This window comes from Phoca vitulina, unplaced genomic scaffold (assembly GCF_004348235.1).
Source record: "Phoca vitulina isolate PV1807 unplaced genomic scaffold, GSC_HSeal_1.0 scaffold11, whole genome shotgun sequence".
NCBI lineage: Eukaryota > Metazoa > Chordata > Mammalia > Carnivora > Phocidae > Phoca > Phoca vitulina.
This window is the reverse complement of record NW_022589714.1, coordinates 36,385,734-36,412,455: the sequence shown is the minus strand read 5'-3', so window position 1 is coordinate 36,412,455 and position 26,722 is coordinate 36,385,734. Positions and strand designations below refer to the sequence as shown.

General features: G+C 42.2%; 1 protein-coding gene across 1 annotated transcript; it reads right to left on the bottom strand.

Moving 5' to 3' along the window:
* Positions 1-26,418, bottom strand: ADGRF1 (adhesion G protein-coupled receptor F1). The gene is made up of 14 exons (XM_032409253.1): positions 26,350-26,418; positions 24,975-25,032; positions 22,787-22,936; positions 21,381-21,554; positions 19,613-19,713; positions 18,714-18,772; positions 14,511-14,662; positions 13,201-13,364; positions 11,433-11,621; positions 8,371-9,744; positions 6,521-6,562; positions 5,411-5,470; positions 1,784-1,850; positions 1-81 (listed from the first exon to the last, which is right to left on the bottom strand). Exons 1-14 carry the CDS (start codon positions 26,416-26,418, stop codon positions 8-10), a joined length of 2,733 nt encoding a protein of 910 aa, XP_032265144.1. The 3' UTR covers positions 1-7.
* Positions 26,419-26,722: the final 304 nt, after the last annotated feature.

Here is a 26,722-nt window from a genome sequence, read left to right as displayed (position 1 = left end):
CGCAGCCTTATTCAGATGATGAAAACTGAGTTAGCATGATGTCGTTTGAGGATTCTCCAGTATGAGAAAATGCATAAATGCCTAAGAGAGGAAAGAGAGGATAAGAGTTACTGTTTCTATGTTGGAATCAAGCATGAGACCAAAATGAAAATAAGCCTGTGCAACTCCTTACAACTCTGGCCAGTTCTGGGAAGATGGGAAGGCTACAGAAGGCAATTGGTTGACAGTATTTCATTAATGCCAAAGAGACCTGCATTTGTCAGACATCTCTCATTTGAGAAGAGAACCATCACATCTTTCAGATACTGCTGGGAAATGAGATAAAGTAGATTTGAGATCATAAAATGTTATTGCTAGAAGGAAATTTCGTGGTCTCTTCGTTTTTCATTCTACTCCTGAAGGACAAATATCCAAAAAGTTGAGAGGTTTGTAAAAAGCACTCAGGCTGGTTGGTGACAGTGATAACGGGACCCATGTCTTCTGGGTGAGCATGCTGAACATTTTGGGAGGCAAGTGCCTTTTCAAGTTCAGAACCTTGAACTTTATTTTAGAAGTCAAATAATTTTGCTTGCAATCTAAAATGAGAGGCCCATTTCCCTGCTTTAATAAAGATATTAACATAATTTAACATGAAATGGAACTTGGGCACTTAAAGATGACTTCAGCTTGAATTGTAATGCAGGGACTCTTCCTCACCTCCCATGCTCCACTCTTCTCCTCCAGGCATAGGGCGACTATTTGCAATGCTTACATAGCAGTCTTCCAGGAGCTGAATATCATTGACTTTAACAACAGCCAATATATGAGCATAAAAACAATGCATGTCACAGGTGGAGGGGAGAGTGCTTTCTCACCCATAGCAGGTGGTGGCTTCTTCCGTGGCAGGAACATTTGAGAGGGTATGTCTGTTGGGGGACAAATACCTGGCCCATGCCCACTGCTCAGCAGCTGGCACAAGAAGGGTAACTCTCCAGTCAAGACACAATTGGTGTTCGTCTAACCACATTCCTGCACCCCATGACCCCAATGATCAATGTCATGGATTTATAGAATGTCTAAGTGAGGAAATGGCTGCCATTTGTGATGAAATTAAAAGGGACAATAGTGGTCTCCATGAGCATCAACTTCCCGACCATGTTCTATCAGCCCTGAGCACCATCCAGATGAGCTCCAGAAACATGGCCAACTGATTCTACTGCACTTCTCATGTGAGGTTTTTAACAGTAGACCTTCAGGGAAAAATGGAGGGGGGAAAATCAGAGGCAGAGATAAACCATGAGAGACTATGGACTCTGAGAAACAAACTGAGGGTTCTAGAGGGGAGGGAGGTGGGGGGATGGGTTAGCCTGGTGATGGGTATTAAGGAGGGCACGTATTGAATGGAGCACTGGGTGTTATATGCAAATAACGAATCATGGAACACTACATCAAAAACTAATGATGTAATGAATGGTGACTAACATAACATAATAAAATTAAAGTAAAAAAAAAAAAAAAACAGTAGACTTTCAGGAGTGCCTGGGTGGTTCAGTTGGTCAAGTGTCTGCCTTCAGCTTAGGCCATGATCCCAGGGTCCTGGGACTGAGTCCCGCATCCGGCTCCCTGCTCAGCGAGGAGTCTGTTTCTCCCTCTCCCTCTGCCCCTCCCCCCTACTTGTGCTCTCTCTCCCTCAAATAATAAAAAATAAATAAAAATAAATTTAAAAGTAGCCCTTCAGTTTTCCTCATATGATATATTCACATTCTTCCACTTTTTATTAACATCTGGCTTACTGTTAACTCACCTTTGCTCTGCAATGGGTTGAAAGGTTTTGGGAATTTGGGTTTGGCAGATACATCTGATGAGTCTTGCTGCATCAAAGAAAAACAAGTCGTTCGGACATTAGTAGTATTCTTCTAGTCATGCTCTGCATTTCCCAACATCTTAATGTCATTAGCGATTCTTTACTTCACTTATGTGGTGCCCTATTCTCTTTTCAAGAAATTAGAGTACTCCTTTCTTACCCTTTCTCTGGCTTTTATCTATTTAAAATGCCTAAGAATGTATTTCTAAGTGAATCTTGTGTTCCTGTTTATTCTCACAACTTTTAACAACAAACGAGAAAGCAGTTTTAAGGAAAGCATTATCTTTTTGCACGTCCGTGCTTACATTTCTTTGGTTCACACATTTCTCTCTAGAAGAGGAGCCCATTGAGAAAAAAACAATAGTTCTATAAAAATGGTCTCAAATAAAACTTCGCCTTATTCTCACTCATCTTAGCATTCAAATCCCTTTGTGAATAATCTTTTAGTAACTGGAACAGAGGCTAAACGGAGTTCCAAATTTTGAAAACTGAATTATCTAATGGAAATAAAATACTTAAATAAAAAACATGTACTTATGGGGAAAGGTAGAGGTTTAAGATACATTGTGTCTTTGTCCACTTGTTAATTGGTTTATTCATTAATTTCACATCTCCTATTGAGTACCACCGTGTGCTAGACACTAGGAATATTGGAAAGAATTAGCTTCTATTTCCTGCCATAGTCGATGTCATGAGGAAGCTAAATCAAGACAGGAGAAATAGGCTCTTGTTATATGCAGTGGACAGACCAGTGATAGCTCCTGATTTTCACTGAAATATATAAATGGCTACCCCACACTGAGCCCTAGGGGAAAAAATTATCATAGAGACAGGAATGAGAAATGTCCAAAAGTTCCAAAGCAAAATAACTGATTTTCTAGAATTCAGGACTCAGGAAACATATACTATAACCCTAAAGAAAAATTCTACAGTTGTTATCATTGCATTTAAAACTGCATCCCGCCCCATTTGGAGAGAAGAATCTTAGATTGCAACACATTCAGGGACTCTACACAGTCTGGGGAAAAGCAGCCTCTTCAGACATGGGGCTAAGCTGCTGGTCAAATAACAAGACCTGAGTCATTGGAACCATTAATAAATAAATCTCTTCTCTCTGGAGAGAGAATCAGTAGGGGCCACCAGTGTCTGTCTCTCGATGAAGAGTTACAGAGAACGTGGCCAGGGACAATGAAATGGCCAGGAAGGGGCCCTGAGCCCCCAGCAGGGAGAGGATTTTGAGAGAAACCACACTGTAGGTCCACACAGTGTCACGGTGGCTTGAGGGATGGTCCTTGTGGAGAACATTTTTGGCTTCTTTAATTCCTTTCATCCAACAACCCAAATTTTCACTACCCTTTTAAGACCTCTATTTTACCATCCATCTTCCCATCTTTTAGTGGATAGCCTTTTCTCCTACTTTAAAACAAAAAGGTATCCAGGTCTGAATTGTCTCACAACGTGACTCAATCTGCACACGTTGCTCTATCTGCCATCAGACTGATGCTTCCTGTGTCCGGGGAAGAGGCTGATCCCTCCATTTTCAGTCCAGCCACTCCATCTGCCTTTCCAGGAATCCTCTTCCCTCAGCCATTCCCCCCCCCCAACCCCCACTTGTCTTCAGACTCTCTCAGACTCTCTTTGCTGGCTCATCCCTCCCAGCATATGGACTTGCTCACATCCTCGTGACTCAGCTGTACCGTCGCTGCTGCTCCCAAGTCTGCGTCTGGTTTCCACCCTCACTCTCTTTTCTCTAACAACAAGTTTCTTGACAGGAACATTCCCACTGAGGTATCTCTTCCTCGCCTTCTCCTTCCTCAACCGCTGTAATTTGGTTTCCTGCTTTACACTCAAACTCCCTCAGAAAATTACAAACACCCATCTTCTCTTTTGCCAAATATACATTTATTTTAACGCAAATGAGCCACCTAACCTGAAAACAAAGTCCCATTTTTGTCATCTGATTTAAAAATGACATGGGGAAAGGAGTACAAATCCAGAAGATGCAAAGAAAAGTGTCAACAGTTTACATTAGAAACGGAGAGAAAAAACACTGTCGGGCATCCTTACTTTTGTTCTTGTTTTAATTTACTTTGGGGTGTTTTTCTCTCTTTGGTTTTCAAATGAGAAAAACTCTCACTTCCTGGCAGGGTGGGGGGTGTCGTGTCTCACTTTATTAACGACAGGTTTTTCTATACTGCAGTCACATAGGCTGTGGCTCCCTCCTTTTCTTAAGCATAGTGACTGATTTATTAGTTTCACATTCTCCAGTTCAAGAGATTTTAGTTCTTCAAGACATAAACTCACAAATCACAGAAAGTCAGAACTTCTGCTTTGAGTAACTAGTCCAACAGTTAATGTCCACAGCTGAAAAAAATGAAAACCGAATGGTACCATCTCCTAAGATCACTCAGCCAATCGGTTACTGAGTCAGAAATAACAGGGCAGGTCTGTGGGCGATGGGGCCACTGCTCCCTAATTCACAGCAGAGCCCCATACTAGGAAATGCAGACCCAGAGAAAATTTTTAAGGTCAAACGTTAATTTCCTCACTTTTTAAAAATTATTATTTCAAAAGATTATACTGTCCCTTGTAAAAATCTCTAAACACCCATGTAGCTTTTCAGGCACCTAAGTCAGTTGACTTTTATCAGACCCAGAAATCTCTGCCTTAGAGCTCCTTCTGAAAGGCCTTCAGTGTTTTGCTGAAGGGCAGAGGTCTAAATCAACTTCGAAAATACAAAATATGAACACGAGGGCTTTTGTTGCTAACTCTACTCTCCTTCAACGGACTGCACTTTCATGGCAAAGAATGAAACAGGAATCCTCTGTCTCCATCCAAATGTCTCAGTTGGTAGATTTAGGAGCTCAAGTTGCAAAGGTCTGAGTCAGTTATGCCAGCTGAAGAGGGAAAACTCAGAGAACATCTCGCATATTATAAGTTTTTTTTTTTTTAAAGATTTTATTTATTTATTTGACAGAGAGAGACACAGCGAGAGAGGGAACAGAAGCAGGGGGAGTGGGAGAGGGAGAAGCAGGCCTCCCACCGAGCAGGGAGCCCGATGTGGGGCTCAATCCCAGGACCCCGGGATCATGACCTGAGCCGAAGGCAGAAGCTTAACGACTGAGCCACCCAGGCGCCCCTCGCATATTATAAGTTAACCAAGATTTCACCCTTTCCTTTTGCGAAGGTAAAATAATCTACAGGAGGTCCAGAAATTCAGGCAGAGAAAAGGTTCTCACTGACTTTAGATGTTGGAAGGCAAGTCCGACTAAAGCAAATGATATGGTTCAAAGGCATTTGCCCACCACAGCACGCACAGACCTCAATGCTTGAGCATCTTTGCCTCTTCCCATGGCTTCTCGTTCACTCGTTCCCTGGGTCATTTTCTCACTCACTCAACTTTATGAGTAGCGACCCTGTGCTGGGCACACACCAGAAAGACTAAATAAAATGGTGACGGAGGCTTAGGGGGTAACACAAAAGTGGCCTCGCTGTGGGACTGCACACAGAGAAAAGTGTAAAACCGGAACTTCATGCATCAGACCTATAGAAGAAGGAGCTAATTACCTTGGACGCTTGCTTCCAAGAGCTTAAAGGAGACAATTTGCTGAACAGCAATTGTCGCAGCTAGAAGACAACAAAGAAATATTGAGGAGAGGCACATATACAATCATAATAGACAAATCCAGAACAAAACTGCAGATTGGGAATGTTACTTAATAGAGGTATTTCCTGGAAGCACTTAATAGACCATCAGCATGGCTATCTGATGAAAAGATTTCTTTTATTTGTTTGCTTTACCTATAAACAAATCTAGATTTAAACAAAAAAACAGTACCAAAAGCCATAGTAATTCAGATTCTAGACAATAGTAATTGGCAATAATTGCTAAATTGAAATTTATCTCTGAAGTAAAGAGTTTCCTAACCATGTGAATAGTGCCATTGAGAGAATTATTCAGTCCAATCAAGAACAGCAAATTGCTTCTTTGTAAACAGGGATTTTGTGTATGTGCTACAATTGTGCTAATTATAAAATCTTCTTATCTTCTTATTAAAAACAAAGTCTCTATCACTTAGTTTGCTTACTGTCTTTCCCTCTCTCAACAGAATTGCTCAACGCTTGGGAAAAATAATGAAACAAGTTTATATAAATTTTTTCTATCATCTTTTCCTTATATTGGTCATCCTTCATTAGAGATTTTATTTAATGTTAAAGGCTATTTATATTTACCATATAAAACTCCAGAAATGTAGAAGTAGATACATCTTTCAGCGTATTCTATGCAAATGCATGCATTTAATAAAAGACCAAAAGGGAATCCACCCCTCCAGAAAGTAATTTTGCTCTTTGATGATTGCCAAACCATAGATTAAAGTAGCAAAATGAAAAGTAAAAACAATTTCCCTTTTTTCTATAATGTTTAGATTATATGTTGTGATTAGTTCTATATTGTTTTCTTATCAGCACATTATATATTTGTGATTAGTTCTATATAGTTTTCCTATCAACAGTGAGCGTTTTCACTGAGTCTGGCTTTTATAAAATTATAGAATTTGATGACAAGAGTACCCATGGTCTCACCTCTTATATGTGAGTAAGAGCCTAGAACTGAAGGGGAAGGGCTGGATGCCTGGATTAGAAGAAGGAGGTAAAGAGAGAAATCAACACACCTACCTTACTGTCCAAGAGCATTCCAAAACATAAGATGAAAAAACCCTTAAAAAAAAAAAAAAAAAAAGGAATAAATCACCTGTGTGGTCTTTTCTTCTTCAGAGAAGAAAGCATTGCTGTGTAATACTATTCTATCACCCAATAGAATAGAATACTATTCTATCACGCGGACTCCTCAAAGGCAAGGACACAGGCTGACTCCACCATGCCTGGCATAACACAAAGAAAGCACTCCAAAAAAAAAAAAAAAATGTTTTTGTTGAAGGTATAAACAAATAAATGAGTGAATAAGGTTTTAAATGCATGCGGAGCTTTCTTTTCCCCTTTGTGTCATCCTAAACGCCAAACAAATAATTTCCATTTGCTTCTATAGCTTAGTCTTTCTTTAGAGCAGGCATTAAATAAACATTTACTAAGTGCATGTAAATCTGTGACGGGAGCAGGCACTGAGGTCCAACCCTAAGCAGAGGACCTATATCTGCACCCTTTCCATCACGTCCAGCCCTTGGGGAACTCTTGGCAGAGGCTTTCTTAGACCTGGAGATCTTCCTCCCAGTCAGAACACCCTCAGTGGATGCCTGTTCCCACGCATTTCCCCATGGACCTGCTCCAGGCAGAAGCCCCCTACACCTGCCACCAGTAGGCACGTGCTCCCGGGGCTTGCCATCTGTACCCAGCACCGAAACGTTCACTGGTGTGCTGATGTAGGTGTAGAACCAGCTGCTTTTATTTTTTTAATTTTATTTTATTATTTTAATCACCATACATTACATCACTAGTTTTTGATGTAGTGTTCCATGATTCATTGTTTGCGTATAACACCCAGTGCTCCATTCAATATGCTTTTAGAAGACAGATTAGCACTTCCTACATGCCAGGCACTGTGCTGAGAGCTAAATTATGTCATTTAATTTACTTTATGATATAGGTAATATTATTATCCCTGTCTAACAGATGAGAGAACTGAAAGAGACGTTAAGTAATTTTTTAGAGGTCACAGTTGATAACGTGACATATTTGAGCCCAGACCTATTTAACTCCACAGCTCAAACGTTTAAGCACCCCTGCCCTGAATCACTGTGCAGAGGTGACCAGCAAACTTTCATTGAACCAAGATTAAAGGCTCTCTTCCAGACTCAGGGAAACCTAGAGATTCCTTTGTCCACCTACCCTCTGAACACGTTTTGATTATGGAATGTAAAACCCATGCTCTGCAGCAGATGTAGGCAAACTTTTCCTGCGAAGAGCCAGACAGGACACGTCTTAGGCTCTGCGGGGCGTACGGGTGGCCCTGCTCAACTTTGTCAGGGTAAAGAAAGCAGCCACAGACCGTATCTACACCAATGGGCATGGCTGTGCTCCAATAAAACTTTATTGACAAAAACAGAGCTGGCTACAGTTTGCCAGATCCTGCTCTGTTGTGCTCCAGAGACTTCTCGCCCACCGTTCAGAGTCAACACGCACTCCTGAGTTCTTTCCCTTTCCCTGTGTGCTTTTGCAGAGGTCTGCCCAAGAGAAAGAGGACTGGGTTGGCATCAAGAGGCATTAACATTAGCTCTATGAACTCAAACGTTTATAATCCTAGGATGGATTCCTGAAGAAGCCTAATATTCTGCTTCAGTATGAGAATAACTGCTGGAAAATACGGATCCTGCTGTCTGTTTATGTATTTGTTTTCTATTCACTGTTGCCAGGCATTGCTGTTACAGGCCTGCTGGAGGCGGGGAGACGCGATAGCCTCCAGAGTGGTGTTACCAACCTCAGTTCTCTCTAATGATTCCAGTCACCTGATGATATAAGAAGTCATTCTTAAAAAAAAAAAAAAAGAAAAAAGCTATTTTTATTGTTCTCACCTGGAATGCATTGAGTAATGCAAAAATAACATGCCAAGCCAGGTTCTGGTTGTCCACCATTGTTCCTATGCCAAAGCCCCAGGTGAGCCCCAGCAGAGGGGTCAGGATGAGAAGGCTCTTCCCCATGCGGACAATAGTGACCTTGTTCTCCTGACCGGGTCTTTCTCCAACAGTGGGCCTCCAGAGCTTCGTGAGAACTAAGAACACCACCACCAAATTCACAGCCACAACAGTCAGTGCAGGAACAGCAAAGGCCAAGAGGGGTTTGCTCCTATCAGACCAGTTAAGCCAACACGCGTCTTTCCTTTTGTAGTCATTGCTTGGCTGTGTGACTGCAATCGTGATGACAGATATGACTAGAGGGCACCCATAGCCCAGGCAGAAGCCGACAGCCATCATTGAAGGCATGGCCATGTGATGGAACACGAGGAGGATCCGATACGCCAGCAGGATGCCGAGCGTGAGCGTCCAAAAGAACAAGGAGAGGTAGAAAAAGTGCATGAAGAACACTGCAGCTATACAGACTCCGGGAAGGTCTACGCTGGAGCCTCCAGTGGCAGCGACAAGAAACCAAACATCAGCAATGAGGAGGCACAGGGCTATGTTCACCATGCAAACATGACGTGTATAGGAGGTTTGGTTTTTCTTGACCTGCTTCCAAAATAGAGCTTCAATGATCAGGCATAAGGTGAGACTTCCAATGGAGATGCCCAGTCCCATAAAGGTGATCCATTTCACCACGGGGATGATGGCAGGGGGGACAAAGGGTGACATCAGTACGGAGAAGGAGGTCAGGTGAGTACATCGGCACATCACCGTGTCTGGAGTTTCGTTCACCAGGTGGCAGCCTGCATTGTTCCACTGCAAACCACTGAAATCCCAAAACACACAATAAGGCTGGCTCAGATTTGACTCTATCTTGGAAAAAATCAGGAAAATCTCATTTATGGAATAGTTTTGAATAATCGTGGATATCATGGGCCCATTGACCTGAGCATTTCCATTTTTGGTAACAGATAGGATATTCCCCAGGGTCAACGAGGTCATGCTGATAATAGTTTCTGGAAGGGGCCACCGGAATTGGCCTGACTCAATTAACACACGGCCTCTGACGGGAATGGAGGCATTTGGGGGGAGCATTTCAGTCTGATAGTTGTAACCCATCTTGAGTTGGCTTGGGGACGCAGGAATACCTTCCCAGTTAATGAATTCCCTAGAAAAATTCAGAGGCAGAGCTGTTGGAGGTACGAGGCTACTGATATTTTCCAGTGTCTTCAGTAACCGTGAGCTGGCATGCTGTTCTTCCTGCAGTAACACTGTCCAGTTGGTTATTGATGTTGAGTTCAGGATGTGGTCAGCTATACTGATGACATCCTGAGATACAAGGACGAAAGTCAGTTTGTGTTTTGAATAAGCAGGTCAGAGCACTAGGAGGGGCTAGTCATTAGTATTAGGGTCAGCACAATTGCCCAGAGAGTTGGCCCAGATGAGGACCACAGCAAACTCATCGGCGAAAATCAGTTTAGTCACTCTGCACAGTGGAAGAGAAAGCTTTGGGTTAAGAAACTTGGGTCAGCGGAATCATATAAGTTGCAGAGTGATCTCCCCAGGGCATTCCTATGCACACTGGGGTTCCAGCATAGCTGAGAAAGAATCCTGTGATGTGCACTGCATCAGGGCCAACTTCCTTCCTCAGAGATGACAAACATGCCCGTCTCACTGTTCAGGCTTAGGCTCAGAGAGTGAGACATTATTCTCAACTGCTTTCCAACGTTATGTTTGTTTCGCTAACATCGGAAGTTCTAAATTCCTGTCATGGACATTCAAGTTGTATTTCACGTGGATTTATGAATTAATAGAAGAGAATATAAAGCAAAATAAGAGAATATAAAGCAAAAATCCTTAAGCACCGGACAAGTGACTGAGAAACATGGAACTGTTGTGGGTTTTAAGAGTCAGTCTTAGTTTAAGAGATTCCTTTTCCAAACAAGTCCTTGAAATGTGCTGCTTTCCCCAACAGGGTCCTGTCTCTGGCTTAGAGCTCTGGTTCCCAGGCATTCTGCCCCAGGCATCATCACTCTGACCGAGTCTTACCCTAAATGAGCCCTCTGTGGCTTCTGGCCCCGAATCCCATAGCATGTTTCTTTTACTGCCCCCTAACCTCTGCCTTCTTTTGGTTTCTGTTTGCCTGCTCTGTTTGTGCCCTTCATTTTATTTTTAGACTTTCTGTGTCATTTTGTTTTAGTTGGTTTCTTGTAAACAACACAAGGTCAGGCTTTTGAAAAAAACAAAACAAAACAAATTTGAGCATCTTCTCTTTGATTCACAGGGTTTTAACTTATTTATATTTAATGTCATCTCTGACATAATGTCAACTTATATAGCTAAAGTATAATCATGTGACATGTAACAGTGTAATTCTATAATCCACTTTTGCAAAAATATTATACACTTTAACATATAAAATGCACACGTCCAAAATGTTTGGAAGGACTTTTATTTAACAAATATTTATTGAGCACCTGCTATGTGTTACTCTTCATTTTCTAGGCACTGAGATGATACCTAAAATGCAAGCAGTGGCTACTCTAGGGTGACCAGATTACGATATCATTTTTTTTTTTGCCTATTTGCATTTCTTAGTTAAGCAAGTTTTATTTGCATAAAATTTAAGCTAACTTTTAAATACCCAACTAAATCATGAATTCTCCAGTCGAAAAGAGGAAGTTCTTAAAATATACGCTATTAAAGTCAGAGCTCATAGCCACAGAAAAGACAACTGCAAAGACATTAAACAGTGGGAACCTGTGTCATACAGTGTCATTTGGTGCAGATGCTCACCCCTCCTCTAAGCCTGCCTAGAGGTGGCTCCCTCTTGCTTTGAACTCACATAATTGATGCCATGAGTTTTTGGTACACTGTGGAGGACGCAATAAGGCTCACACAACGACTGTTCCATAACCCTTCATTCTTTTCCCATTAGTGAGACTTCAACTCGGGCTTTTGTCATTCCTCCTGAGAGATTGAGCCTCTAAAGGGAGTCCTATAAGCACAGATCATACCTCCATTGTGGAACTGGACACCTTGAAATGGCTCTCCAGTAACAGGGACAAGGCGTTGTCCAGAATTGACACCACTGAAGCCAGATTGCCAGCTGTGGTTGAGGGGTTTTGCTGAATCACGACGGAAAGATTTTGCACCAAGGATGACACAGCTGTCTCGGTGGCATTGCCTGTGATCACACTGAAATTCTAGGAATAAAAATGGTTAAGTTCCACAGAACAATGAAATGCTTGTGTTTCATATAAATTATTATCCTAATTATACAGAAAGTGATATTCGGTGAGATTTGGTGACTTTCCAAACAGTACCCAGCTAGGAAGTGGAAAGGTAGGGTCTACTGGTACTAAGTCCTGTTATATCCACTATACTCTGCTGAGAAATCCTTGTGGAATGAGAAGATACATGGAGATCTGACCACACTTTGTCATTGGGTTTGGAGTTTTGCTTCCTTGAGGCTCCTCTCTGCTTCCACTACACTGAGCTATCTTGGAAGGCAGCCAAATAGGGATATTCCTTTCCGTTCAAAACAAGTCAACCCAGGAACCAGATCCCATCTGTTTTCCTTTTTTTTTTTTTTTTTTTTTGAGAGAGAGTGTGAGCATGAGAGGGGTGGGGAGGAGCAGAGGGAGAGGGAGAAAGAGCCTGACGGGAGCTCAGTCTCATGCCCCTGAGATCATGACCTGAGCTGAAATCAAGGGTTGGACACTTAACCAACTGAGCCACCCAGGCGCCCCTCATCTGTTTTTCTTTTTGCTCTTCTCAGCTGACAGTGGTATTCTCTGCTCATAGCACATGGGATCTGCCTGCCCTCATATCTGGGTTGCACTAGTCCCAGCTATGGTCCATGCCCGGAACCGAGGCAAAGAAAGCAAGAGCAAGGATAGACTCCAGAAGCTATCTGGTCCAATCTCCCCCACCCAGTTTACAGATGAAAAACCTCAGAAAGGGAGCAGTAAACCTCAGAAAGCTCAGAAATACCATTCTGAGTTTCATCTACAGTAGCAGGGTCTCTGGCTGGGAGAGAAGTTCTGCTCAATCTGGACATCCATTTGCAAAACAATGTCTGTGAACTGGTCTCAGAGTCCCTCTTTTTCCTGACTTGAGTTCAAATTCCTCACCACCGTTTCCATTTTTGTATCTGTCTTGCCTTAAGAACTTGAACCTTCCTAAGAAAACATCATGTGGAGGTGATAGTTCTGCACTGGAAATCAAGTGACTGTTTCTAGTTCAACACTATTGCTACCAGAGGGACCATTAGCCTCTTAGTCTTTCATTACCTGATCTATAAAAACAGGTTGATAAGCCAGATGACCCTTAAGATCCAAGGTAGTTCGGTCATTGTATATGGTTCATCTCTGGCTGACCCACTCCCTGCCCAGATTTCTGACATGTATACATCCTTACTTGTACTGAGTTTACAGCTTCTGACTCACACCTCTACTTGGATCTTTGTTTCCCAGGCTTTCTGGACTTCTAAGACCAGCTTAGTTGCTGTTTTGCCATCTATCATAGACGTCTTCAGCACTGATTCATTCCTCTGTAGTTCCCTCCCCACTAGAACCATCAACTCTGACTTTTTCTGACTCTCTTGGCTTCTAGCTAGACTCTGCTACTCATGCCAACACTGCCTATGTTTCCCGGGGTCTGATATACCCTTGACTTCTGGGCACTGACCAATGAGACAAACTGATATATTATTCTCCACCTAGCCATGTCACCGGGAGATGCCCACAGTGAAACTTAAAACACAAGACAGAGATGCTTTACCTTCTTCAGTTCTTCCAGCTGAGAGTGCACACACATCTCCCTGAGGATCTGCCACCCAGAGGGCTGGCACCTGGCTGTAATGTTCCCAGTGTAGCCGCTGCTACAGGGAACAATATACTCATCATTCCTGGACCCAAATCCAAAGACAATGCTGTTACACTGGGCTGGGAAAAAAAAAATGGAAACAAAAAGGAAAAATGTATAAATATCCTGGCACTCTACGTAAAGTATACAGCAGTGCTTTAGAAGTCATATTTTCAGAGACAAAACCCAGGCAAAATTCAGGAGTAGAAATTTGTCCTTGATGCCCAGCTTCATTCTTCTCAGTACCCTTTCTCCTCTCTGATGCCCTCTCCAAGGCCTCTCCTTGCCCTCAGGTGTCTGACCTGTGCCAACAATTTTGCTTTTAGTGAGCTATAAACTAATAAGCATCGGGTGGAAAAAAAAAAAAAAAAAACAAACAGGGTATGATCACTCTCAGGAAAGAGTTTACAGGAAATGTTAGAAAATCAGAAGATCTGCAAGAAGCTATGGAACAAAGCAATAATGATATGTTTACACCATTTTAGGGTGACACATCCTACTTTTTACCCTTTGTAGAAGCTTTTCACATTGTGACCAGCCAATAGTTATGCTTGCAGCTGGCCCTCAAGTAGTATATTCTGACCATGAGTGGGACCAGGAGAAGGAAACCCTGAATGGAAGATCCTCCAGGGCTTTGATGTTTGCTTGTTTTTCCCAGTACTGTGTCCTAAGTGCCAAGACACTTTTGGCACTTAGTAAATATTGTTGAATAAATGTTATTGAAAGTGGCACATATCCAGGTAAAAGAGGCTTAAGATTGAATGTAAAAAAGAAAGAGGAAAAAAATCTGAAGAAAAGTAGTGGAGTGTGTGTGTGGGGGTGTGTGTGTGTGGGTGTGTGTTAAAGATCTAGACACATGCATTCTTTCTTGGGTTCCTTGGATTATGATTTAGGAACATGTCAGCCCCAGGGCTCTTTCAGCATGTGTCGCAGTACACTATTGCTGAGTGATTTCCATCAGAGCCTGCTGAGAAGTCAGTGTTCCACAATGTTACCCTGGGAGCTGGAGACCACATGGCTGGTCCACAAGGATCTGAAATAAGCAGCTGAAATGGAGTTTCATCATGGTGGGAGTTGGGGGGAAAACAGCTGCCTCTGTCTTCTAAAAGTCAGTCTTAGAACAATTCTGTATCAGAAACATGTCCAGTCTACTTCCTGAAGACACAAATGAGCTACTAAGTAGAGGATCCCTATAACCTCAGCGGGGGATGGGAATTCAGAATCACCTTTTCCAAATACTCTGAAAGAGCCGTCTTCTAGCAGGAACAGCTTGTGAAGGCCTGCCTTCACCTTCTCAGCCACCTGTTCGATGGCTGACAGCAGCTCAGATGTGCTGCTGGAACCCACGACTTCAAATCCGGCCATGATGCTTCCATCTCTATAATGACTATGTGGAAAGAAAAATGAGATTCATTCAGTCAGTCACTCAGGGCCTGCTGTGTGTAGGCATGTCACTGGGTCCAAAGGAACACATCAAATAGATATGGTCCTTGCCTTCATGGAGCTTACATTCTAGCGGAGAAGAAAAAGCAAATAAGAAACCAGTAACCACCACATATAAGTAATAATATAATTGTATATAAAATATATATAAATTTAGTTAAGTGTTATGAGGGACAGATGCAGTGATAAGAATAGCAGGTGGAGATGAGGCCCACTTTATTTTTTTAAAGATTTAGTTGTTTATTTATTTATTTCACAGAGAGAGAGAGAGAGCACGCATGCATGAGTAGAGGGAGGGGCAGTGGGAGAGAATCTCCAGCAGACTCCCAGCTGAGTGCAGATACTGAGGCGGGGCTCGATCTCAATACCCATGAGATCATGACCTGAGGTGAAAACAAGAGTCTGACGCTTAACCTACTGAGACACCCAGGTGTCCCAATGAGGCCCACTTTGAATAAGGCTGGTCAGAAAAGGCTTTTCTGTGCAGAGGGTGAAAGCTGAGGCCCAAACCATGAGAAGAAAAGGCTTGTGTTACAAAGAACATCGATGTAGCATGCCAGCATTTGTGAAGGTCCCGAGGCAGGAAAATGCCTATGAGTTAGACAAAGTTAAAGACTAGCTGCCAGGTCAAGAACCAGAGTTGCTTCTCAATACTGAAAGGCTTCAATGTGGGTTTGAATTTTCCTGGGGAGAATAAATTGAGTTCAATGAAATCAGTTTAAGTTAGAAGAGAAAAATAAATTATTTGATTGCATCATAACTAAGTCTCAATGAGCAGGAGAGAAATGGTAGGAGATGATACTAGGTAAGTAGCCAGGAGCCAGATCGGGTAGGGCCTTAGAGCTTGAACTTTATTTTTATTAAAAGGTTTCTTTCTTTAGTAAAAGTTAGTGGCATGCTCAGGTTTATTGCTTCAGAGCGTCACTCTGGCTGCTGCAGAGAATGGACTGAAGGGAGGCAAGCAGGGAACCAGGCGGACCCATCAGGAAAGAGGTGATGGGAGCTTGAACTTGGCAGCAGTCCCTGTGGGGAGTAGTCAGGTTGTACTTGAAGACTGAGCCATAGGAATTACGAAGATTGCTGGGAATGGAGAAAGGAACCAGTCAAGAAAGCCTGCAAGGGATGAAAAACAAATTGCAGTGTAGTCATACAATGGAATAGCACTGGGCAATAAAAAGGAAGGAACCACCACCCCCCTCCCTGGGGGCACTTGGGTGGCTCAGTTGTTGAGTGTTGACTCTTGGTTTCAGCTCAGGTCGTGATCTCAGGGTTGTGAAATCGAGCCCCAAATGGGCTCTGCGTTCAGTGGGCAGTCTGCTTAAGACTATCTCCCTCTCCCTCCGCCCCTCTCCCACAACCCCACTCTTGCTCTCTCTCCCTCTCTCTCTCTAAAATAAATAAATAAATCTTAAAAAAAAAACAACAACAAAAAGAAGGAACCCCTGACACTCAGAAAAACAAAGATGACTCTCAAAGACATTATGCTGAGGGAAAGAAGCCAGACACACACAAAAACTACACACTGGGTGATTCCATTTATATGAAGTTCTAGAATAGACAAAACTAACCTACAATGATAGAAATAAGAGCAGTGGTGATTTCTGGTGGGAGGTAGGGGGTGGGCATGGAATTGGCTGAAAAGGAGCAAAAGGGAACTTTTGGGGTGATAAAAATGTTCTGTCTCATTAAAAGGTGGCTGGTACAAGCATTTGTCAAACTTATGAAACCGTACACATAAGGCTTGAGCTATCACTGTATGTAAATTATACCTCAATAAAAAATGATTACAAAGGATGACTCCAAGTTTGGGTGTGTGCAACTGGAAGACTAGCATCGCTGTAACTGGGATGGACACAGCAGTGGGAGAAGTAGCTTAAAGTTTTTAAGGAGAAAAGTTGGAGGACCCCTGTTTTGGACCCATAATGTTTGAATGCCTACTAGAAAATCAAGTGGAGATGTTAACAGGCAGTTGGATATTTAGGCTTGGACTTTATGAGAGAGGCCAAGGTCAAGTAATAAATTTAGAAACCATCAGTGTACACATGGTGTTTGAAGTCATGAAAACTAGTGAAATCACATATATTAAGTAAATCCTGCAATAATGCCATGAGGTAAACATTGTATTGTCCCCATTTTGTAGATAAGGGAGCTGGAGTCCCAAAGAGAAGTTGGGTCAGGTAATTATTAATTATTAACTGATGGATTAGAATCTCTGATGTTCCAAATAACAAATTCTTTTTTTTTTTTTAAAGATTTTATTTATTTTTCAACACAGAGAGAGAGACAGTGAGAGAGGAAACACAAGCAGGGGGAGTGGGAGAGGGAGAAGCTGGCTTCCCGCTGAGCAGGGAGCCCCATGCGGGACTCGATCCCAGGATCCTGGGATCATGACCTGAGCCGAAGGCAGACGCTTAACAACTGAGCCACCCAGGCGCCCCCAAATAACAAATTCTTATTCGCTACATTGAACTACCACTCACAATGTTTGAATAAATCCAAATACTCTTTTATGTAGTGAGAGTCATAGTGTCTTTGCATTGATATGGCTCTTCTATCAACAAAACATTGTTTACAAAATATTGTCCTGCCTATTATTTCATTTGACTTAATGAATTAAATCAGATTCCTCAGGCTTTAACAGTCCTGTTCAACAGAGAAGTAAATTGAGACACTAAGAGATTAAGATTTACTTTAAATCATATACATAAAGAGTAAAACCTAAATAATTGTAATTTATAGACTTATGCCTACTTTATAATTTTATCTACAAATTATTGGAGACAGCTCATAAGATATATGGAATGAAATATGCATTAGAAATATAAATGGAAAACCAGGACAAAGGTAAAGAAAAATATGAACATTGAATACAAAAATTACTGTGATTGAGTTTCAAGTTTGTCTATGCATTCAGTGACTGCAAAGTCAGAAAGGAAAATATAATTCATTATATAGACCTTGGTATAAGAAAAAAGCAGTGTTTTTCCTAGCATTGAATTGTAAAGAAAATTATACACATGGGCCTTTATATAAGAACATGAGATAACTGGAAAGATAATATCCAGGACAGTATATTTATAGCAATGCTGTTGAAAATTTCCTATAGCTGTTCCTGTTAACTGTGAAAAATATATATATATATAAGAAGTCAAGTTCTCTGACCTCTAAGCCACTTCCTCTATCAAGTAGACCATTAATAGTAATCAATGCACACATGGCTAACTAACCAAATAACTTTTGGAATGAAAGCATAAGCAAAAGGATAATTTACTAAATATCTCTTTATTTGCTATAGACAATGCCTACTGGGTTTTGAGCTATGGTGCATACATATCTACACAAAAATATAAGTTTACCCTAGGGTCCCCTCATGGCTCCCAATTATACAACTTTTTATCATACCCCCCTGTGCTTGTGGACAGAGAAAAACCATCCCCCTGCAACCCACAACCCTCACCTCCACCCCTTATCCCTTCCCTTACATGCATACCATGATCTCCTGCTTCATCCCAAGTTCTGCAACTGTGGGTTTGCAGTTCCAGACTCTGATCTATAGCTTGGAGAATGCCATTCAACTTTTAAATTTCCTCTTCTGACTTTAAGAAGCACCACAGACTTTTGTCCAGTTTTAGTAAGAATCCTACTAGAAAGACCAGTTCTTCCCTGCTTTTTGTCAAGGTCATTTGGGAACTGCACTAGGCATTCTGCAGGATAGCTGCACAATTCTGGAGATGTCATTCTTTTTTTTTTTTAATATTTATTTGTTTATTTTAGAGAGAAAGAGAGCATGCAAGGAGAGGGGAAGAGGGAGAGGGAAAGAGAGAATTTCAAGCAGATTCCCTGCTGAGCTCAGAGCCCAGTGCAGGGCTCCATCTCAGGACCCTGAGATCATGATCTGAGCTGAAATCAAGAGGCAGGCATTCAAGCGACTGAGCCACCCAGGCGGCCCTCTGGGGATGCCCTTCTAAGGTCATTGTGTTACTTACCGAAATTGGGTGACACGAACTGACTCAAAATCTTGAATGCTTTTGAATGCTTCTTTAAGCTTACAAAGAGAAAAAGGGGCAATATGTTGATCTTTGTCCCCATACAAGAAAGATATTTTAGCAAAAAAAAAATTGATGCAGATAATAAATAAACCAACAGAACCACTGGAGAAAGAAAAGAGATACCACAGCAGGTAGTTGCATATTATACAAATACAGTTCAAATGACAGTTAAGAATTGTACACACACACAGTCATTTATTTTGAGTTTGCTAATAAAGATGGAAGAACCAATTGCTTAGAATAGGGTATTGGGTGCCAGATAATATAAATTTTTCCAAAATCTGTTTCCTCCTTCACAAAAATAAGCCATACATTTCCATATGCATTTAAACTGAATCTATCTGGAAAGTATTTGTGTGTATGGCTTCAGTGAAAATGACACCTGAACCAACATCCTAGGCAGACGGACACTGATTTAGTTTTTCTGAGACTTCATTACACAGTCCAGAATTTTGCTCAGTAATTCTTTTTAGCCCCTAATAAGTGAGGCTTCTTTATGGAACGAATCCCAAATGCTGACAATTGAGCCTAGAGCATGAAAAATTTTCTTTTGACAAATAAAAAACAGAAAATAACCAAGAATCCTTGCTAGAATATGACTCACATAAATGAGCAAAAGTGAACACAAGAGAAATTGAAAGAAATCAACTGCTAAAACTCTCCCAGAAAGAAAATGTTCAACATACGTCAGTTGTGGGCAATGCGATTAACTGCTCTGTAATAACTCATTGAACGTTAATAATTAAGAATATGTATTAAATAAACATGCTGAATTGAAAACATCTGAACTTATGTTTAGCCAACAATTTCTTATGTAGTAAGTAGAAAGTGCTTACTTGAATTTCAATTCCAGTGGCATATTTGGAGTATGAAGGAGAAGATGAATTCAAAAGGTCTTTGGCAAAGCTTTCATTAATTTTGAAAGTGCCCCAAACCTCTATGGGAAATAAAAAGAGGTTTATAGATATAAAAATTACTCACTTGAATTTATTACAGCATAAAATTACAGAAGTACATTTGAAGCCCATCTATTCAACAGCAGTATTTCAATTTCTTCTTATAATGAATGTTCACCTAAAATAATATAGGAAGCATACACAAAACTAGACTTTTCAGTTGTGGATTTGGAATATAATGAGAAGGTGCTGGTGATCAAGACAACCTTATAAGTAGGTAAATGTGTGCCCCCCACATGTGGTTAAGAAAGGCAGTCACTTAACACTGAAATGTGTGCCCATCTAGGCTTTGAGCTCAAACACCGTCCTTATGAAAAATTTTTAAAAAAGAAAAAAAACAATAAAACACTACTTGCTAATTCCAATATACCCCTTGCTTGCCCATCGCTGGTGCTTTTCTGTGCTGGGACAGGTTGTTGCCCATTTTCATATGGACAAACCCCGATTATCCTTCATTCAGGACTTAGTCAAATGTACCTCCTTTGCAAGACCTCCCCTGATCTCCAAATGCAAAGATTCTTTCCCTCCTCTAAATTCCTACAGTATTCTTTTCATATCCCTTTACAACCTCTTGTACCAACATATCTGTTTGTGAGCATTTATGTTTATATGTCCCCACTCCACTTTGGGGAGACCCTTGTGAGTGTAATCCCTGTCTGATCCATCTTTGTATCTCCTCAAGATGCATCAGACACAGACCACCTTTCAAAAGGTAGGCTTTCATTCAAATTTGTTGAAGAAATTACACTGTCTTCTTTCTTGTATTACAGCCTAGCCTCCCCAGCTAGGCTGCTAATTCAGAGAAAGAGAAATGCTTCATTGTGTCTTCCCAGAATTTGCCTCAGATCTGGGTATAAAGATGGTGTTCAATAAATATGTGTGGCCATCACGAATTGGCATGGTCCTGGGAAGGGGAGCCAGAAATGCCCAGGAAAGCTGGGTTATTTCAGTTTCTCCCTCTCTTTGCACAGCTCTACCAGAATCCAGAGCTTCAAGATAACTGGAGTCTTCTCTGAGGAAACTTCCTAAAGTCCTTCAGGTCCTGGAGCCCACGTCATTTGGCTCACTTCTTCATCCACTGATCATAAACCTAAGGAAATTTAGCTCCCTCAGCTTCCACTGGTTTCCTAAGCTAGACCTTTAACTTCTCTTTTGTTTTGGTGATGCATTCAGTACACATACTTGTTGGCCATCTAGAACATACATTTCAGTATAATCACCCTGTGTTCCTCCCTGCTCTCTAGACTTCTCTTTTCTGGAAATTGATGTTGGCAAAAGCCATGAAAAGAAGGCAGGAAAAAAAAAATTGTATTTACTCAAGCAGTTCCCCTACTTGAGGTTTTCATGAATCCCCCTCAATCTCAATAAAATCATAGAATTGCAGAGCTGAGCTGGATGAAGTTTGAAGTGATCATCAACTCACATTTCTGAATTTTCTGTACTTGTGAAGCTCTCCCTGTGTCTAGCTAGGTCTAGTGGGGTATATTGTCTTGTCCTTTGATGACCCTGCAAACACTAGTTCTGTTCAGGGAGACAAAGAGTTAACACATGGGTGAGGAGCTAGAGTTCCCTCCCTGTGGCATGTTGGGCCCAGGGCCCCCCTCCCCCCACCACCAGAGCTCTCCTCCTGGTACCCTTCTGTGCTTACTTGTCCTTTCACAGATATTGATGCTCTGGGTGAAGTTGTTGAGATGACAATGACAGCTCTGGAGCCCTCCAGCCGTGTGAAGGTAGCATTTGTGGGGATCAAGGCATGAGGGAGAAAACCAGGTGTAGCCATCCTCACAGGCACAGTGCAAAACCCCATTCTGGTTGCCACAGTCTGCACAAAAAAACAGGGCTTGGTCTCACACGATCTGGTTTATAAACTGACCAACGCTGAGTTCTCACCCTTGGCTCTGACTTAGAATCTGAACCAAGTGTGCTCATCAAGAGCTAGAAGGATAAAACTAGGATGGCAATAGGATTAGGGTAAGGATATGCCCAACTCAATAGATTCTGAGCCTGATACCAGACACTTAGCAAACATAAAATCAAGTGGCTGGGTCTAGCATCCAAAAGAAGGATGGATGCCCAGTAGATAGCCCTTGGAATGGGAAAGAGAAGCAGAAGAGGGTGTGTTAACCTGACAGTTATTTAAGAGAGTTCTAGAAGGTATTTTTCCACTATTTTACTGGAAGCTCCTCCCATCCACCTATCACCATTCTCGGGTAGGTCCCCTAAGCAAGATGGCAAACACTGAGAGACTTTTTTTTTTCTTGAGAGTCATGAATAAAAATTCCATCAGCCAATTCTGTGTGCTCATTCCCTACTGACTGACTTAAAACACCCATCAAAAGGCATCCTTTATAATAGACCAAAAAATTGGGATGAAGTCACCAGACATCTTTGTGAAAATATGCATTATGATATATAGTGAATGATTCTCAAACTTTGTCATGTGTCAGAATCACCTGGAGGGTCTCATCCCAAAGTTTCTGATTCAGTAAGTCTGGGATGGGGCCTTTGCATTTCCATTAAGATCCCTGATACTGCTGCTGCTGCTAATGTGGGCACCACACTTTAAGAACTACTGCTTTAAACAAATCATTTAACGTCTCTGAAACCCAGCATTGTAATCATTAGTGCTGTTTGTCAATTACTTCTAGCTGTTTTCTGGACACAGTAGGATTACATATTCTGGCCTCCTGAGGTTGAATGGGGCCATGAAATCAGTTTGGGTCAATAAGTTATGAGCAGAATTCATGTGTGTCACTTCTAAGTTGGAGACTTCAACTACCAATGTGAAACCCTTGAATATTCTATTTCTTTTGGGCTCCAACTGGGTACATTTGAGATAGTGTGTGATTCATTAGCCTGGATTCCCAAGTGACCACACCAACACAACCCTGCTGCCAACCTGCAATAAAGATGTAGCATGAAGAAGAAATAACACATGTGTTCTTTCAAGCCACACATATTGTGGGGATGATTGTCTCCATAGCATAACCTAACCTATCCCAACTGCTGCCCACCTTCCCCCTTCCACTCCCAGTCCCCAGAGGGCAGATTTACATGTAGTGGCCTTTGCTCTAATAATCTTCATTGGTTCCTGTAACCATAATGATGGAGGCTTCAGAAGCTTCAGAAAATTCTTCAAGTCTCTCTTCTCCTTGGAATCTCTATAGGCCACCTGAAGCAGCAGCTCATACTCCTGGACTGGGCCTAAAGAGAGGAAGATAGTCAGGAGCCTCCTTTTTCAGTCTGGGAGAGAAATATTGCCAAGGAAACCACCAGGAAGTGTTCGTCACGTGTCGTCTAGGGGTCCTGGGCTATGCCACATGGCTTGTTACTGACTTCTGCTCATCCAGACATTAAGTAAAAATGAGCCTCCAGAGGAACACTTGCAGATAGCCCCACATGTGCCTGACCTATGTCTATTCTCCCATCCTGACAGGACAGCTGCTCCCGCTCTCCCTGACCCATCCTGGCATCAATCACCCTCCTGACTTTACACATTTCCTCAGGACACATCCAAGGTCAAGTTTCACGCCTCAGGACCCAAGGGAGAAGAGGTGAGAAAATTCTAGTCACTCTTCCCTCTTGCTTTCCCAGCTCCAGTCTCCTTGAAGGATGTTCAGTATAAAACCCCCAGTCTCACACTTTCCTCTCCAAAGAGCCCTTTTTTCTCCTATGAAGAGGTTTCAATAATTAGCCAACTTTGAGTACCTTATATGAAATGCAAATGCAAAAGCAAAAGCAAAACCAAACCAAACCTTGAGGCTTTCTGCATCCTCGTCTCTGCCTTATCACTCCTGAGCAGCACCTTTTGTTTCCCTAAGGAGAGGCTGTTATGTGTTCTGGGCTCAGGAGACTATGAATCCTAGGAGTAGTCTCCCTCCCAGAACTCATTTAGGCACATTCACATAAAACATAGTGCAAGATTTCATGGTGTTTCCAGACTGTCCCAAGCTCATCTATGCACCCCAGATTAGGAATGTAAGGACCTTAGAGAAAAAGAGGGAAGAGGTGAATATCCTTTTATCCTGGGTCTCCTTTGATTGCCACTGGCAGTGAAATCTCTTAGAAGTCTCAGATTTCTCAAGACATCCATGCTTTCTGCAGGGACAGATGAGATGGGGAGCTTCTCTGAGACTCTCCCATTTCTTAGGCGCCCAGGGAGCCAGGCAGAAGGGAAATTTATAGAGAAGGAAACCAGCGGATCAATCCCTAGACTTTTCAGAAAGCAGTCAAGAAGGTAGCAGGAAGTTGGCTGAGTCTGACATGTCCCAGAACATGGACAAGAGCTTCCTGTCTGCCATAACTTCCACCATCTCACTGCATAGAGCCTCAGCCCCGCCTTGTACTCTTCCCTCTCCTTGCAGGCTGGAACCTCTGTCCCAGGTCTTGGGAACCACACCAAGTAGGGAAAGCTAAGGGGACTCCTGCCCAAGCAGGTAAGAAGTGGGGTGGGGGTGGGGGGAACAGTCAGTGTCAGAGGCTCATGGCACTGGTTCTGGAGCCAGACTAACTAGGTTTGAATCATTCCTCCTGCCCCCTAGCCGTGTGTCTTAATTTCACCATCTGTAAAATAAAGATGACCATTGTGCCTAAATCAGAGGGTCATTGTGAGGATTTAATTCATCTAATGCACTTAAAATAGTGCCTGGCACCTAGGAACAGCTCACTAAATACTAACTGTATTTTTACTGTCAGGAAAAATGTTTTCATGGCATTCCGAGTTGAATTTTTATTCCATTTTCTGGAGAATTGCAGGATTGAGTGGTGGTAAGGTCAATGACACTATTAGCACACTGTTGTATGACAGATCACTGCCCTGGAGAAAGGCTTTTGTGGGCTGATCCAGGAGCCTAACAACCATCTGTGTGTATCATTGTCTCCATGAGGAAATACAGTCAGTGCTTGAAACATCAGAACAACAAATTAAATTTCAGAGCACAACCTATTCCTAGACTAAGGGCTGTGCCCACTAATTAACACTGTTAGGATTAAGATAAGGAAGGAAAAGAAGAGTATGGAATAGCTACTTGCCAGGTATGGTGCAGGATACTATGCTTTTATGTATTATTTAATCTTCACAAATGTTTTGCTTGTACGGATTGCTATTATTCTCATTTCCCAGATTCAACGTGTTTAATAGTGTGTTTAAGATCATACAACCAGTCAGAAACACCACTGAGGTTGGAACCTTGGTCCCTTGGCATCAAGGTCTACTGTACCACACTCCCTAAGGGAGACTCACCTGGATGCTTTTTCTTATTCACACTGAGTCCTCTTTTTGTTTTGATGCCTTCATTTCTCTGTTTGAAAGAAAACAGGAATAATTATGGAAGGGTTTTGTAAAGATGTACTTCCTAGGCCTTGTTGGCTCTCCCAGATGAACTGAAATTATGGATCTAAAATCCAAGTCAGGGATGGTGGAGAGGTGGCTAGGGAAGGCCTCCCTTAGGCAACTTTTGAGCACAACCCTGAAGGAGGTGAGGAAGTGAGGATCCCTAGAGAAAGAACTTTCCTGGCAGTGTAATGGCCCTGGGGTAAGAATATGCCTGGCATGTGAGGACAGAGTGAGGAGGCCAGGGTGGCTCAGTGGAGTGGGTAAGGGGAGAGGGACAGGCAGTGAGATCAGAGAGTATCTCCAAGGAGGTAGGCTGTGTAGATCTTTATAGGGTAACGGCTTAGTTTTTACTTGAGTGAGATGGGAACCCACCAGAGAGTTCTGAACAGAGGTGACAGTGCTCTAATTTACCTTTTGGAAGGCTCAATCCTGCAGCCATGTTAGGAATAGACAAGCACAGAAGCAATGAGAGCATCTCAGGAGTTATTGAAATAACACAGGTGAGACATACTGTGAGAGATACTGAAGGTGTGGATCAAGGTGGTAGCCATAGAGGTAGCGAGAAATGTTTGAATTCTGGGTGTATTTTAAAGATAAAGCAAAACAAAACAAAACAAGAGCCAATGGTTTAGATAGGGATTATGGGAAGAGTCAAACATGAAAATCAGTTTTTTGACCAACCATCCGGAAGAACAATGATATCACTTGCTGAGATGGGAAAGGAGAAGCAGGTTTGGTGAGGGAAAAAAATCAAGAATTTAGTTTTGGACATATTAGGTTAAGGGGTCTATTCAACACCCAACTGGAGATACCACAGAGATAGTAGATACGTGGGTTTAGAGTTCAGGGGAGAAGGTCAAGATGCAGATGTAAATTTGGGAGCCATCAGAATATAGAGAACATTAAAACCATGATCCTAGATGAAAGCGTCAAGAAAGTGAGTGTAGTCAGGGAAGAGAGTCCAAGGATTGACCATGCCAATTTTTATGCCTTTCCTTGGTCAAAGAAACCATAGAAAGGAATGTACTGAGCTAGAAGAGATCTCTACGATGGCTCAGTTCCTTATTTTGCAGTTAGGTCCTCTAAATTTCAAGAGATGAAACTGTTTGTCCAAGGCTACACATAGCTAATGTGGATCATGTTGAGACAAGAACCCAGGACTTCTGATTCCAAGTCTATTAAATTATGTAGTTCCAGTGGCTGAGAGAGTGACGGGTTTTCAAAGTGCAGAGGGAGAGAAGAGTGGTGGTAGAGAGGGAAAACGGGGCATATGCCAACTCACCCCCAGGAAGCCTTCCTGGCCTTCAATGAGGGTGAAGAAAGAGATGAGCCAGAGCATGCGGACTTGCATCTTCAGCTGGCCTCGCTCCTTCTCCCAGACTCAACGTAAACAACTGGGGCCACAGTCTGTGGCTAGACAACGGATGTACCATGCAAGGTTGAGGCACAAAAACAAGTCATTCAAGCCAAAATTTAAGAACATACACAGCGGTAGGGCTAACTGAGCGGATCAGAAGCCTGAGTGGTTGATGATTTTTCCACTTTGTGTCTGTAGCCTGAGATACCATTACTTCCACTCCGGTAGCAGAAGTAGTAAGTTTCCATCTTTACAAACTGCCTAGAAAACTGATCGAGAGCTCTCTTCTCAATGATCA

Bases quoted from the DNA above. Each gene is read 5' to 3' on its own strand.
- ADGRF1 (XM_032409253.1), bottom strand. From the start codon at position 26,418: ATGCAAGTCCGCATGCTCTGGCTCATCTCTTTCTTCACCCTCATTGAA. The intron at 11,622-13,200 runs GTAAAGCATCTC...TTTTATTCCTAG, and splicing joins AGCTGGAAGAACTGAAGAAG to AATTTCAGTGTGATCACAGG. The intron at 9,745-11,432 runs GTATGATCTGTG...CTTGTATCTCAG, and splicing joins TGTCCAGTTCCACAATGGAG to GATGTCATCAGTATAGCTGA.